The 16,904-nt window shown below is 33.0% G+C and overlaps 2 protein-coding genes across 2 annotated transcripts; one reads left to right on the forward strand and one right to left on the reverse strand.

Annotated features, from left to right (window-relative positions):
* Positions 1 to 1,332: 1,332 nt before the first annotated feature.
* LOC108216623 (nicotianamine aminotransferase 1) lies at positions 1,333 to 5,367 on the reverse strand. Its single transcript, XM_017389439.2, has 7 exons — positions 4,967 to 5,367; positions 3,524 to 3,863; positions 3,159 to 3,377; positions 2,663 to 2,722; positions 2,028 to 2,183; positions 1,846 to 1,939; positions 1,333 to 1,610 (listed from the first exon to the last, which is right to left on the reverse strand). The coding sequence occupies exons 1-7, from the start codon at positions 5,233 to 5,235 to the stop codon at positions 1,459 to 1,461; spliced, it is 1,290 nt and encodes a 429-aa protein (XP_017244928.1). The 5' UTR covers positions 5,236 to 5,367; the 3' UTR covers positions 1,333 to 1,458.
* A 5,638-nt stretch (positions 5,368 to 11,005) lies between these two features.
* On the forward strand, positions 11,006 to 12,161 carry LOC108217832 (ethylene-responsive transcription factor 4). Its single transcript, XM_017390722.2, has one exon. It carries the CDS (start codon positions 11,310 to 11,312, stop codon positions 11,913 to 11,915), a length of 606 nt encoding a protein of 201 aa, XP_017246211.1. The 5' UTR covers positions 11,006 to 11,309; the 3' UTR covers positions 11,916 to 12,161.
* The last annotated feature ends 4,743 nt before the right edge of the window (positions 12,162 to 16,904 follow it).

The following is a 16,904-nucleotide window of genomic DNA, read 5'->3' on the forward strand; positions in this document are numbered from 1 at the left end:
TATATTCCAAAATTATCAGAAATAATATATTTTATAATTCAAATTTATCTGCATCCACTATTTTATTCCATCATATTCATTTTATACTTTAAATATTATTAAATTCTATCATTTTATCCGTTTTGTCTCTAATCCAAATTGACGAGACAAGGGAGTAATTTTTAAATATGTCATATTATTAATTGGGATGGCAACGGGTCGGATCGGAATTGGTTTTTTGAGATCCAGACCTGATCCATTATATTTCGGTTCGGTTCGGGTTCGGGTAAAAATGAAGATCCAGATCCGATCTGTCGGGTTTTTTCGGATTTCGATTCAGATTCGGGTCTAATTCAGATACTTAAAAAATTAAAATCAAATAAAAATCAAAAATAATATATCTATAAAAAAATGTGATGATTGATTTTTTTTAAAATTTAGAAATTTTAAAAAATGTTTTACAAGTTTCATTTAATACAATAAACACGCGAAACATGTTAACTTAATTGTATACAATCACTCAACTTATCATTTATATTTTATTAAATTTAGATTTTTTTTATTGCACAATAATTGAGAAAAATAAAATATCGATGAAATGAATATAAATTATGTATTGCGCATATAAAATTAAGTAAAAGTGTTAATATTCATACCTAATAATTCATAATATTTCAATATATATACTCTACATTAACATGTAACATATATATACATATAATATTTATATCGGGTTTTTATCGGGTTCGGTTCGGGTTTAACTCGGGTTTCTGGTCGGGTCTCGGTTCGGAATAGCTGAGATCCAGATCCAAACTTTTTCGGGTCTAAAAATATGATCCAGATCCAAAAAAACCGGGTTCGGGTAGATCCAATCAGACCAAAACAGATTGGGTGTCCATCAGATCGGATAAAACTGCCATCCCCATTATTAATTTAATTTATAAAATAATCTCCCTTGGAAAACAGGTAATAATTAATAAAACAAGCTGATTAATCATACGTCTACAGGTGGCCAGGTGGGGAGGTGGTCGCCAGAAATGCCACAGTTCTCGTTCTGTTCAGCTCATAATTGATTTATGAATTTGAAAATGTACGTAATTTTGATTTTATAAATAATTTTTAAGTGTTGGTCAAAATGAGCCACATTCTAAATCTATGAGTAGTAGGATATCATTATTTGAAAGATGAATAAATTAGGACTTAACATATCATTTATATATTGATGCATCGTACATTTTATGATTATTAATGCGGATGCATCAGACATTTCAATTAATATTAATGCTCTCCCACACACATATTTCATTTCAGTTCAAGTAATCCGCGAGTCGCTCCACCATTTTGTACATCTAAATTTTGAATTATGAAAACAGATTTATGGAATAATCACAGTCCTTGAGCTAGTAGATTCTGAGCTAGCACAAGTCTGAATCTGATAAGAGCAAACTTGGTGTTCGACATAATAGATAAAATTCTGTCCTATAAGCTTACAATCTGATCCTCGTCAGCTTCGCCTTGCTTCTTAGCATGCCTCAGATAGAAGGCTTTCATTCTCTCAAGACCATCTTCCAGAGCTGCCGGATCAACAGCAAAAGTAATGCGAAGCCAATTCTTAAGCCCTACCGCGGCCCCTGCAAGACACAACAGACAATGAGCACCCTTTATCCAGTAAATAGTCGTATTGACAACTAGATGCATCAAGTGCGCTTAGTTAATTGAACCAATATATTTCAATATTTTTGAAGCATGACAAAAACTTTGATTCAAAGCAAGTGTCGACTTTTCTTTTGAGGTTGTCATTCTAAAAACTGTATCTAGCCATTCTAAATATGAAACAGGAGGGTTTCTGTACATAAATAGTTATACCTGGAAGCACGACTACCGACTCTTCTCTAGCTAACTTGATACAAAAATCCATATCGTCATGTATGTCCTCCAACAGTGACAGGTTTAGTTTCACCTGCAATAAATGTTCTCAAGTATTTGGATATTCTCGACTTTAAAGATTTCTTATCATCAAAATCACAATAAGAATTTTATTTACTTACCATGCAAGACATGGCTCCTTCTGGTTTCTGAGGGCAAGTCAGGCAAGGAATTTCCTCAAGTTTAGTGTAGAACACATCCACAGCCTCTTTAAGTATTTCGATGGTATTAGAAAAGAAGCCATTTGTTGTTTTCTCAAGGATTTGTGGTAATGCTCCCTGAAAAATAGACCATGTTATGAGCTTATTTGGTCATTTCTTGCGTTATTAGTCCAAAATATGAATGGGCTTCATAGAGCTTTGGCATTCTTAGTTTTAGGAGAAAATTAAACTTATAAATACAAATGTACAAAACTTAATTTTGTTCAACCAATAAGCTTTAATAATTCTGTTCAACTTATGTTAATAAGCTTTAATTCACAATTTTATTTACAATCATAACTAATACTTAATAATTTTAGTAATGCTAAACAAACTTTAAGCATCCCAAATCAGACCAGGCCAGTTAGCTTCCCAAAATATTTAGGATTAGGTGTTATGAGCTTATAGAGCAAAGACTCTAATTGTTGTCAGAAATTAGATATTTATGCCGTGTAATTTGTATATTGCCTGCTACCTAAATAGTACAGAAACAGATAGAATCAACAATGAATGGAGTACATAACAGATATTATAGCTAATCCAGAGGAGCCATGTACCTGAATGAAAGTTGGAGGTTCAGCGCTGATGCTGATATAGCTCTTGATAGATTCAACAAGCTAATCCAAAATAAAAAATAAAAGAATAAATCAATGTTAGTTTCACTGGAAACGAATCTTATTGTACAGTAAAAGTTGCAGTGTGAAGCTTCTTGTGGAAGTTCATATTATGACATGGAAATTAATGTCAATCACCTCCAGCAAGAAGTCAGTTGTGTCCACTACACAGTTAAGTGCATAAATAGAGGTATATTTGCTTTATCAAAATTTATTGTGATTATTTTCCATATACAAAATAAAGATGGCAGCGTCACAGAGTAGCATGACAGATTGACAGAAAGGAGGAAATAGGTATCTGTGGAAAAAGGATCACAACATTTTTCCACCAGAAGAAAATAGTGTATTTTTCCCCATATGACAATTGTGCAGAATGTGCGTTATAGGGATTTATATGTTTAAGAGAGGTAGAGACTAGAGACTAGAGTCTAGAGAGAACCCCATGTTTCTGCAAAATGTCATTTGGATCATTTATTGCAATCCATCCGAGTCGCCAACCAGGGACAATCCATCTTTTTGACAGTGACCCTAGAGTAAGAACAGGTGTGATAGTTCCAAACACTCCTCCTGGGACAAATGGGTTGCTTCCAAAACATAGGTGATTATATACTTCATCTGCAATTACAAGAATTCCAAGCCTTCTTGCAGTCTCTGCAACCTTTTGTATAAAGAGATGATATCAAGACTAAGAACAAATAGGTCAGATTAAGATTTAAAAAGGAAACAATCTCAGCCCAAGCTAGTAAGTTAAAAAATGGATTAATGGAAGTATTTAATTAACTTATATATATCAGTCCAACTCACCTGTTTTAGGTGTTCATGTGTGAAAACGTTTCCACAGGGATTTCCTGGGTTGACGATAACTATGGCAACAGTATTATCATCTGCGAGTGCTCCCACACTGTCAAGGTCAACCTCCCAACCTTTTTCTGGCAGAAGATTGAAGTGCCTAACCTCTACATTGCTAAAGGCAGCACGAGCTTCATATACTGGATAGCCTGGTCTTGGAATTAATATATTGGCACCAGGCCGAGCAAGAACTGATAAAATAACTTCAATTGCGTGATTGGCACCGACTGTCAGAAAAATGTCCTCAGCAGATAATTTATATGGAAGATTCAAAGATAGATGATCTGCAACTGACCTGTGTAATGTTTAAAATTTATACATACAAAAACAGCAGTTAGCTGAGAAAGATTGTTCGAACATGCAAGTGATGTAACAAAAGCATAGCATATCTTTTGATGGTGGTCAGATGACTCAGATCCATAAAATGACCCCCCCCCCCCCTCCCTCTAATACAAGTATTATGCACTTATCATGCCGGTGCAAAGTACGCTGGATATTGTATGAAATCCTCTGGGGCACAAACTTGGTACACTAATAGTGACAATACATAATTTTGTGAATCAGTCCAAAGGCACTTCTATAGGTCTGCAGAAATTTATGGTGGAAGAAGTTTCGATGATGTGGAATTCAATTCTTTTTTTTTGTTTGAGAATCCAAGGATTTAATCATTTAAATCAAATTCCTGGAGGAACACTATGCAATCTTTATGCATAGGAGCAATTTACATACAAAGTGCAGATATGGAGTCTATTAAGCTCCATCGTACAAGCTTATATTCAAAACATAAAAAAAGACAAAAATATTACAATCACCAGCATCTTAATAGTGGTCCGATCACAGTGAGCAGAAAAAGATTAAAAAAATGACCTCTTTTATCGATGTTTGTTCACATTAACTTATTTTCTCAGTAATTTACGTTGCTATCTAGGTATAACAGGACAGGCGTAATGTCTCAAATCACGGCCTCCACATTCCCTCATTGGCAAGGGAAGAGTTTTCACCACTAGATTATCCCTAAATCCTCGATACCACATCTTTTTTTACCAAAAGTGAAGTGTTTCAATCATTAATGTTTTGACAAGAAGCAATTGGGCATGACTCATCAACAAGTCCTCATCAATGAACAAGTCTTTCTCAATCACAATTGCTTGTCAAAACACAAACAAATTATACTAAATATCACGTTCTCTTGGAAAAACCACAAACCTAAGGAACAAAATCAATTTTATTCAACAATTTAACCACAAACTCAATTAACTCTACAAATATACCATCCGTCCATCCCTATTAACAACACTCCAATCATAAATGCACCAATTTCATATTAAAAATTAAATTTATTTAAATTCAATAACTGTGTGTTTGTGTGTGTGTGTGTGTTTGTGTGTGTGTTTCTACCTCCTTGCCGCAGAAATCCCAGCAGCAGGGCCATAACAGTTAAACTTGGCAGAACGAATGGCCTCCACAACAGAATCTTCAGCCACAGGTGCAGTTTTAAAGCAAGAAAATGAAGATGGGTCACCATGGCCCAATGGAATAATGGGCCTGGCCCCATCATTTCTCAGATTCTCCATAACAGTCCCAAGAACACCTCTCACGGTTAATTTCGAGGCCTCGTCCAAAACTCTGTTACCTCGAAACCCCCATTTCACTAATCCTCCCTTCATCTTCTTCGAAAGCTCACACTGCTTGATTTACTCTGATACACTTCACAAATATATTTATAAATTAATTCAAAAGATCAATTAAATTTGTGAATGAAAGAGTGAGGGTTTGTTGGTACAGAACTACTCCCTCCGTTTCAAAATACATGTCCACTTTAGAAAAAAATATTTGTTTCAAAATACTTGTCCACTTCAACTTTCAATGTAAATTTATATTTCCAAAATCAACTCTCCTTCACATATTACTAATTTATATTTCCAAGATCAACCATACACCACATATTATGTTCAATTAATGACTTAAAACACCTCTTTTTTCTCACAATCCACTTTTCTTAAACTATGTGATTTTTTTAAAGTGGACATGTAATTTGAAACGGAGGGAGTACAGATGTTTAAGTGCATGTTGATGTACAAGTGTATAGACATGAGTGACCGCACGTGGGAAGCTGTCAGTACCTTAAAATTAAGAGAAAGTCTATTTTTTTATTTTGGCTTATTTGCATTTCTTTTTCTTTTCTTTAAAATCTTATTCAAGTTGAATGGACCGGATCTTTTTGGGCCCGGCTTTAATCATTTTTTGATAAATGTGAAGTTTTCTTTTTTTTTGAAGAAAAGAAAATAATTCATTAAATAATAGCCATACGGCATCTACAAGAATGATCGAATCGAACAAACATAGAAAAAATTAACATGCCTGTCTTCATAGCCAAGATGAGACAAATAAGCGATGTTGAAATTGACGATGGTACATGTATAGATCCTTGCTCTGTGTTCATCATCTTTTTCAAAAACTCCGTTTGAACTATCAACCACAAATGCAATTCCCGAAAGCTTTTATCGATGAATCCAAACCAACTCTCACAAAAGAGGAGAGAAAATCACACACTCTCACCAGGGAGAGAAATCAAACTATAATCAAAATAAACTAGAGAAAATCCAACTAAAAACTAAAGCAATTAGATCTGCACCACGACACGTAAGAGATAATCGATCCACCCACAAATCCAAAAAACCCTCTGGAAGCGAATAAGAACGAAAATCAAAAGTTCCGGTGATATAGATCTAAGAAACTTTCCCTCTTGAAGAAGGAGATTTATTAAGAAAATCAATGGAAGAAGCAAGAACAATAAGAAAATGCCCTTCCTGACAGGAAGGGCAACGGGTCGGGTCGGGTCGGGTTTCTTGAGATCCAGACCCGATCCATTATATTTCGGGTCGGTTCGGGTCCGGGTCTGGAAAATGAAGATCCAGATCCGATCCATCGGATTTTTTCGGGTTTCGGTTCGGGTCCGGGTCTAATTCGGGTCTTAAAAAAAAATTATAAATCTATAAAAAAATTGTGATGATTGATTTTTTTAAATTTAGGAATATAAAAAAGGTTTTTACAAGTATCGTTTAGTATAATAAACACGTGAAACATGTAACTTAATTGTATACAATCATTCAACTTATCATTTATATTTTATATTTTTATTATATTTACATTTTTGAATGCACAATAATTGAGAAAAATATTAATGAAATGAATATAAATTCTATATTGGGCATATAAAATTAAGTAAAATGTTAATATTCATATATACCTTATAATTCATAGTATTTCAATATATATACTTTACATTAAACATAATACATATATATATATATATATATATATATATAATATTTGCATCGGGTTTTTATCGGGTTTCGGGTTCGGATCGGGTTTAAATCGGGTTTCGGGTTTCGGGTCGGGTCTCGGTTCGGAATACCTGAGATCCAGATCCAGATCCAAACTCTTTCGGGTCTAAAAATAAGACCCAGATCCAGATCCAGATCCAAAAAAATCGGGTTCGGGTAGACCCAATCGGGTCGGAACGGGTCGGGTATCCATCGGGTCGGGTAAAACTGCCATCCCTACTTCCTGTACCGCTTCACTCCCTTTAGTTTTCAGTGAACTGTTGAGAAAAAAAATAATAATAATAAACTTTTATTCAGAAAAAACAAATTATAAAATTATGTTTTAAGACATGTGGGATGGAAATTTTGTGGAACAAAGAAGTAATATTTATTAGAATAAATTTGTATATTTATATCACATATTTATCCTTTTAAATAAGTAAAAGTATATCTTCCTTATAAATAGATGTTTTATTTAATATAGTATAGTAATTTTTTTATATTTATTTAAATATATAATATTATTAATATAAATCTTAAGTTAATCCCTTCAATTTTTTTTGGGCCTTGAACTAGACGACTTCCTTCGTAGAATTGGACTCCTAGTGGTTCACGAGTATTTGGCAAAAAGGTAGAATGGGCTATCGGAAGCTCATAATAGAAGCCATAAAACCAGTTTCTTTGCCTAACAGATTCTTTCTAAATTGCGGCTAATATTAAATAAATAATATTATTTTTATTTTTATTATCTGCTTTTATATTTTTCTATCTTAATACGGAGTTTTTATATTTTGAAACTGTAAAATATTTCATGTATTATTGATATAAGTTCTTGTATTTTGAATCGTATTTTATAAGACGATTCCGATTAACAATGTACTCTCGAATCTTATTTTGCAGGATTGCTTTCTAGTTATCATTTGTTTAACTTTCGAGACCTCGGGGCTAGAAATAGATTTTTCATATGGATAAATAATTGGAAATACTAATTTTATTTTTTAACAATAATATCAAATAGAATGTAAAATTGGATCGTTCACGAACAAACTCAAGTTTAGGTCGATTTGCTTAGAACTTGAGGTTTGAGCATTAAAAAATGCTTTTAAAAAAAAGAGCTCAAGATCAACTTCAGTTGTAAAACTTAAAATTTATGTATATTAGTTTATTGATATTTTGATCACACTAAGTTGAAGTTGTAATGTAAATATTCAATTCGTGAATCCCTCACATATTTTATTAATGTTTGAGATTTATATTTAAGCATAAATAGATATTTAGTGGGATTTAATTGAATGAACTTGGAGTTTTATTTATCAAATTTAAGTATAATATTAATAAGTTGTTTCAAAACAAGTTCGACCTTGACATGACTATTAAGTGTTTGATAATAGAACTCGAGCGTATCTCAATTTCTTAATGAACTCGACCTCGACCTTGACAATAAACACATATTTCATGTTGCAAGAAATCTCGACTCAGTTCGTTGAGAAAAAGACACAGACTTGTTTCTACTAAATCTGAGCTAGATTCGATTTATGAAAAAATCTAACCTTACATAAGTCAAAATAAAATCAAAATCTGTGATAATGTATTACGAATTTAACAAGATTGAGGTACTTATTTATAATTTTGAATGACGGTGATATTACAAATTTTCAATTATTTCTTCTTAGTACATTATAAATAATTTTCAAAAACAGTCATGTTGTTGTTTTGCTGTTTGCTACTTGATTGATATCAACGAATAGCTTGCGAATATGACGTGCTAATTAGCTATGAGTTTTTTTGGATTCATATTATTTAAGTTTCGCGGATATAAGATTTTTACGCCGACATATTTTATCAACTATTATGTAATTTAACACATTACGTGATCAAGGTAGGGCGAATAGTTGGTGAATATGGTGTACATGTTATTTTCGTCAATATCTTGGATTTATGTTATTTAAGCTTACAGCCGCCAAATTTTTTACGCCGACATTTTTATCAGTTATTTTATAACTTAGCATGTTACGTGGTAATCAAGGCAGGGCTTATTAACCATCTGAACCCTACATTACGTATTTTTTTGAAGATATAAATTATCCCCTATATTTATTGTCATATATGTATATACGTGTGTTTTTTTAGAGACGTTATCAAACACCAATTAGTATCACATCCATATATCTTTGTATAAATATTTGTACAAATCCTTTTTTACTACAATTATTCGAATTAATTGTACACATTCATAACCTGTTTCTTGTCCAAAAAGAACCTCATTGTTTTTGTTTTGGGAAACAAGAAACTAAAAATATTTAAGCAAACTTTATCGAGATGTACGAGTGAAATAATAAAAAGAACATGTAGTTGAAGTATAGCAAAAGTTATTTAAATATAGTGAAAATATGGAATGAAGCGTCCCAGTCAATGTAATACATCAGTACATGATCACTTTATAAGTATAAATAATATTATTTCTTATATCCTATTTAATTGTATATTTTTTTCTCAAAATCTGACACACATTTTAAGATAAATATAAAATTTGTTTTCATAATTTATTTTTAACTTTTTTTCTTTTATATATTAAAGTTCAAACATTGAAATTTTATTTAGTAGAAAAAAGATTAAAATAATCTATGTAATTATAATTTAACGGGGTGTTAAAATGTGTGTCGAGTCCTCATGTATACTTTTAGATGAGACGAAGTGATAATAAGTATATCAACAAATCATCATGATATTTTGGCTGAGTTGATGGACTTTTGCTTTATCCAATTTACTGTATTTTGGCTAATATAATTCGATTCGTTTCCGAATTTATTATCAAAATTTGATTCATTAAGCTAAGGGGTGAGCATCGGGCGGTTTGGGCGGTTTGGAGGGTCTAAACCAAACCAAACCGAAATATTCGGTTTTTCAAAAAATCCAAAACCAAACCATTATGTTTAAAATCCAAACCAAACCAATCCGTTTAAAACGGTTCGGTTCGGTTTGGTTTCGGTTTAAACCATTTTTTATATATAAAACAAAGTTAGCAACAAAATTAAATTTTAACATGAAAAATAAGGAATGAAAAATTCAATTATATTTTCTATTTAATCATATTTAAAGAGGATACAAGAATATATTAGCTTGACAAATAAAAAGAGACGGAAGAAAATAAAAAAAATGTGGTTCGGTTCGGATTTATCGGTTGGTTTGGAGGTAAAAACCGAAACCAAACCGAAATAATTTGGTTTTTATAATTTGAAACCATAACCAAACCAAACCGTTATTAAACTGTTAAATTCGGTTTGGACGGATTGGATCAGCCGATTTCGGTCGGTTTGGAGAATTTTTGCTCACCCGTTGAGATGGGACATAAAACTGGCTTTTACCTCACAATATCATAGATCGATATCAGAGATCGACAGTGTGTACATTATTAGAGTAATGCTATGTAGCTCTTGTTTCCAATTATTTTATTTTTTCAAAAATAACGTGACAAATAGATGAATAGTTTATATGCATACTGAGAGCCGCTCTCATTGTCAATAGTGTGAGTGAAATCAATCATATACTATCAAAAGAAAATGAAAAAAAATTGAAATTAGATTTTGAAATACCTAAAATTTTTGTCAGTATTAATCCCGAAAGCCCAAAGAGATAAAGATCGTTTGATTTTGACTTATAAACAATTTATTCAGCCTAAAAATGATGTCACGAATTTAGGTGGGATGATTTATAACTCCAAAATCCTAACTTAAAGACGATGTCGAATTTAGGTGGGATTATTTATAATTCCAAAATACATTGATATCAGTTCTATATATAATTGTAGATAATGACTACTAGATGTACAAATAAATCATAATCTTTTAAGAACATATTCGTGAATAATGCAAGTTATTGAGTTTATACATGAACTTTAATTTAATTTCCAATTTCAAAACTTTATCTAATTTTTCAGAGAAAAACTTCATTACTTCATCGAAATTGTGATATTCAAAACAAGTCATTTATAATTTAACTCAAACAATTCAAACTAAAACAAAAATAATTAATAAATATTTTCTCCGTTCTCACTCGACCAAATTCAATGTATTTACCAATCCATGCGTTTTAAGTGAGGTACAAAGTGTAGATAACCATAAGGATATGGAAGAGGATTTAAGTAACCGTCTAAAATCCAAAAAAATAAGTTGAGAGGAGGATAGGCAGCAGGAAAGCATTTAAGAGCGTGACGTAGTAATAAACGCCACTCCGCCCAACAGCCGCTACTCCACGTAGCACCCCCATGACCCCACCCCCCTTGACTAGTTTACTAGGGCGGCGCCTCCTTAACCGCAAACTCCCCCTCTTTACTCCCCCTCCTCCTATATAAACACCCCTCCTCGCTACAGTACTAATCATCTCAACTCTTATCAGTCCTTTTAGTATTTGTCATTATGGTAGGACCAGTTGTTCAGGAGCAAGTGGGGCCCAAGGCGGAGCAGGTGGGGCCCGACGTGGAGGAGGTGCATTACCGTGGCGTGAGGAAGCGGCCGTGGGGGCGCTACGCGGCGGAGATTCGTGATCCGTACAAGAAGTGCCGCGTGTGGCTGGGGAGCTTTCATACTGCTGAGGATGCGGCGCGTGCGTATGATGCTGCGGCTATCAGGTTTCGGGGAGCCAGGGCGAAGACCAACTTTGCGCCGGTTCGTCAGAGCCCTGCGAGGAGCTCGGTGGAGAATTCGGCGAGCGGGGGGAGTGTGGGTGTCCACGCGCTTCCCCGGGTTGGTGTCACGCGCCGCCTGGCTGCTGGGTTTCCGGTGACGACTCCGTGTCATCCTGTGGTGGACCCGAGGGTGTTCTGTCAGTTCGTTTACCCTCCGGGGATGATGTGCAATGTGGTGCATCCTATCCCGAACGCCTGGCGTGCGGGAGGGGTGCATGGCGGCGCGTTGAGTGACTCGGGCTCGTCGTCTGTGGTGGATGGTCTTCACAGGAGCAGTGGTTCCACCAGCAAGGAACTGAACCTTGAGCTCACTCTGGCTCCTCCTTCAGGATATTAGCTTAGCTAGATTAGAGTGTTGAGTAACTGTTTAATTAGTAGTTAAGATGAATTTGTGAATAGTTGAACTCCTTTTAATTATGTTGTTTCAGTTAAAATTAAACACAGGGCATAACATCATCATGCTGGGTTTTATTAGTTGTAAACAGCATAGCTTCATGCTAATGCTATTATCTGGTTTTTTCAGTTATGAACACAGGCAAGGCATGACTTCGTCGTGCTAATTGCTGGGTTTTTTAGGTGAAAACATTCGTGCCATTGTTGCGTGAATCTGGACTTGATTTTATGTTTTATTCTAAATTTTATGTTTAATTCTTGGTCATCGGAAAAATTAACTCCTGCACCTAGAATTTGATAAACTCTGACGTGTTGGAGGCCTCTTAGTTTTGTTCTTTTATCCGCTCTTGTGAACCGGCGATAAGGTCAAATCTTGTACTCTTGCCTGGAGATAACGCTTCTCATGTGAAAGAAGTTGTTTTTGTAAAGCATCTTTTCGAGAAACCGACATGGTTAGTTACTAGTTAATTATATATTTTTAACTTAAAATGTATAATAGTTATGTAAGTGCCATTTTTTAAATTTTAGATAAGTATTGTATAGTATAATAAGAAAATTTAAAATTTAGACCAATAAACTTTGGATATCAAATATTAAAAGCCATGTTAATTACAATTTACAAACAAGATATGGGCTTGTCTAATTTATCTTATTTTTCAGAATTAAATCGTTTATCTTTTTAAATATCTGGAAAATAATACACACACATATATATATATTTTTAAAAAATGTGAGATTTATTTTTGCATATATAAAATACAAATATTTATTATATTAATATCAATATTAATACAAATATGATCTACATACACTTTTTATAAATAAATGATTTATTTAAAAACCTAATAATAAAATAACAAAAACATATATATATTTCATAGTATTTAACTCTCTATCTTTATATACAGGTGTGGGTCATTACTAAAAAGAGACATTCTTAAAACATAAATAAAATAAGACCATCAATTTTAGAATCATCTAAAATTTAAATTAAATTTTAATCTTGAGATAATTAACTTTTTATTATATTATACATAATAATACTCAAATATCTAACATGTTTAATAATAAATATGTATTCAAAATAACATAATTTTATGTAAAATTGATCGTACAGAATATATACATATGATTCAGTGCTGAATTCTACACTAGATCGTATAATATAATAATTTATATTATATAATATAGATAAATTTGAATATCAGATTTTATATATTATTTCTAATAGGTGTTTATCTATATAATTACAATATTAACATATCGACTTCTAATCAACTTTTGTTTTTCATTCTGGAATGCAACCTTGTGTATGTATATTACTTTTATTCAAAATATTAATCCTAATTTAACTTTACATATATGAACTAAATCTTTTTTATCAATTCTTTTTAAAAAATTTAATTTAGAAGTTGAAGTATTAAATTACAGTTAAAAAATAGTGAATAATTATAAAATTATTCAATCAATGTCTTTTATAATACATACTCATAAATTTAAATATTAACTAGACCACATTTTCAAAATGCAGGTGATAATTCTTTTTTACACCAACAATAAAATTTTGTTTACTATAAAAACTTTTGTTTATTGTAAAACAAAGCTAAAATGTGCAACTAACTAAAGAATTGGTAAAATAACAGGGCTATACATTTCTTTTAAAATTTGCAAGACTTCTTTTTTTATTTGCAAGACTGCAGTACAGGAAGAAATAAACAGATTAAGACGATCTATTGCCGTCCTTTAAAATAATTGAACTCACAAAAGAATAAAGCCGATGTTGCCGATTTGGCAGGTCGTCACATTTTCTTAACCGTCGTGGTATGTGGTGCAATCAGATTATCAAAACTTATCCTCGTGTTTCTCACCCCCAATTAGCGGCGGCACCATTAGACATGTGACTGCATGACATTTGCCACGACCATTGTTAGCCTCTGCTCTTTATCTTTAGTTGCTAACTTGCTATGTATCGTCTGGTCACCAGTTTCGTTAGAACAATATATGTATTTTATTGTTACAGGTAAGCTTTTTAAGATTCCGGTATTGCTCTCTTAAACAGTGATAAAACTTTCTTTTCATTAAAGAAACAGATAAAATTTTATTATTAAAATTAAAAACACCGTTTATGACTAGCAAATTTATTTCAAAATCTACATTTAAAAAGAAGCACGCTATATTTTTGGAAAAAACTGCATTTTAACTTTTGAGGGAAACAATCAAAATAAAAATATTATTTTTTATATTATAACTCATATATGAAAATATCAAAAAAAAATTATCAGACAATTATATGATTTTACAATAGTTATTAATTGTATTCCTAAACATACCTTAAATCTGTCTTAAATCTGTCTTGAGACATTAATGGATATAGTCATACATATTCTCGCTTTAAGACTCGTTTTGAATCTAAAAATAATAATTATTTTCATATTTATAATTAAATAAAAGAATTAAATCCTGGCAAGCAAGCGAAATCGATGGAGACTCTTACTTATATTTACGGTTGTCAACTATTTGTCGAACATCATTTGCATCATCTCATGGGTATATATCCACCGTTTGACCACCAAACTCTTCACTTGTCAAAGCTTTAGTTTTCCATGGGAGTAGCTGCATAAATTGCATTCCTTCGTTGTGGTATGTGGCCACAACATGCGAAGCTTCCATATTGCCCATCTATTTTGTATCTTCCATTTGCTTTGGCGTTCCCGCACATCATCAATAATGTTTACATTTCAGTAAACCAAAACCAATACGTGGAAAAACATCACCCGAAATGTTTTTTTACAAAATTCGAATGAGGGTAAATATCTCGAACACATGTCAAACATCATGTGTACTTAGCTGAAAGCAAACCACAACATGAAAGTACTTTAGTCATAATTAAGCAGACCCATCTTGTACACAAAGTTTCTTTCTCCGGTTCATATAATTGACAATATTGAGAGTCTTTTGTAACCGAGACAAAGGTCTCCAACAGCCTTTATGATTTGCAAACCTCTGGTAGACTAATATGTAAAGGTCACGTTGACCAATCTCCCTCTAGCTAAATAATCTCATGCAATTGCTTAACGGTAGGGGTGCCCGCGGGTCGGGTTGGGCGGATTATAGGTTAAACCCTAACCCAACCTATTTAGTTTGGTTTTTTTAATTTTTAACCCAACTAAAGTTCGGTTTAAATTTCATCGGGTTGGGTCGGTTAGGATTTATTTCGGTTTGGGTCGGTTTGGGTCGGGTAGAATGGGTTACTAGAAAATAAGTGTGAGGTAAGGTCACTTAGTTTTGTAATTTCACAATTTTTTCGATACAAGTCGAGCTCATTATCGAGTTTGTTTGCCAATAGCTTAGTTCTTATTAAGCGGAACTCATGATTCGTTCAAAATAGAAATTGTTTCACGCATTTATTATAAATTTAAGTAATATGTGATATATTTTTAGTTTAGATAGAAAGACACCTAAAATTATTTTAGTAAAAACAAATAAAATATATGAAAATTAAATAAAATATGCGGGTCGGGTTAGAATGGGCGGGTTATAAGCAAAACCCTAACCCAACCCATTTAAATCGGTTTTAATAATTTTCAACCCAATCAAAATTCGGGTTAAATATTTTCGGGTTGGTTTAGGGTCGGGTTGGGTCGGTTCGATCGGTTTGGACGGGTTTTGATAACCCATGGGCACCCCTACTTAACGTGATACGAACATGGGTCATTTTCGATAGTTTGATCACAAATGTCGTTAACTTAATTGATGGCCCAAGACAACTTTCATGTCGGTAAGTCACGCGTATCGATATATCCATCAATGTCTGAGTGTTACAAATTTTAAATCCCACATCTTTATACAGTTGAATAGGTTTTTATGTAACCGGTGTTTTAGAACCGGTCAGAATCTTTGGCCAAATTCCGACCGATTATAGTTCAAACTTTAAGAGAACCCACCATATTATAGTTGAATTTGAATCCACGATTATCACCAATATTAACAACATAGTTCATGAATTTAGTATGATGTCTAAAACGAATAATAATATTAAGGTAACAAGCTTGTTTGAAATATAAGTATAAAATCCATAAAAGGATTGGTTCTCTACATGGTATCAGAGCTCAGGTTTGGTGGGAGGTCTCGAGTTCGAGCCCCTGCCAGGCTGCCACCCCCAATATTCTCACAATTTAAAATGGACACGAAGGCAATTTATGCCCCAAAGATGGGCGCCCGCGATCCACATGGGATTTCGAGTGAGGGGGTGTGTTGAAATACAAGTATAAGATCCATAAAGGGCATCCTCTAACACCTTGAGGTTTTAGAGGGATTGGTTCTCTACATAAATAAATCAGTCTCTAGATTAATAATACGAAAACATGATCATCGAGTCAGCAAAGCCCTCCTCCTTTCTCCTGGTATGTCTTGACAAGATCCTGATGCTTGTTCTTATAATCTGTTGAATTAGTGTTGTCTTGAATTACGTAGTAAAATTTTTGTGGGCATGGAAAAGGCTGAGGGCCTTATTGTTCATTGTTTATTCATGACATACATAGCATCACTACTGAACTAATAACTAAACGAGCAATCTATCAATTTTGATTGTGTAAAATTGAGAGAAACATAAATTCCGGTCCGAACTATCTTTATATGAGACTTTTGAAAGATTGTCACAAAATCTTGTTCTTGCATATACGAACAGGAAAAAAAAAAGAGTACGCTGTTCACACCATAGGAAATACACAGTATAATTAAGAACATATCCCATGTCTTTGGGCACAATTCATAAAAAGAAATCTTTCGATAGGATTTTCTATAGATTGCCAATTCTTGGTCAGTGAGATTCATGATTATTCAGATTAATATTTAAGTATAGATATTACCTCCTTTTTCTCTTTTAAAATAAATTGCAAAGATTGAAGTTTTTATATTTGAAATTGTGTTAGGT

The sequence above is a fragment of the Daucus carota genome, chromosome 4, assembly GCF_001625215.2.
Source record: "Daucus carota subsp. sativus chromosome 4, DH1 v3.0, whole genome shotgun sequence".
Lineage (NCBI taxonomy): Eukaryota > Viridiplantae > Streptophyta > Magnoliopsida > Apiales > Apiaceae > Daucus > Daucus carota.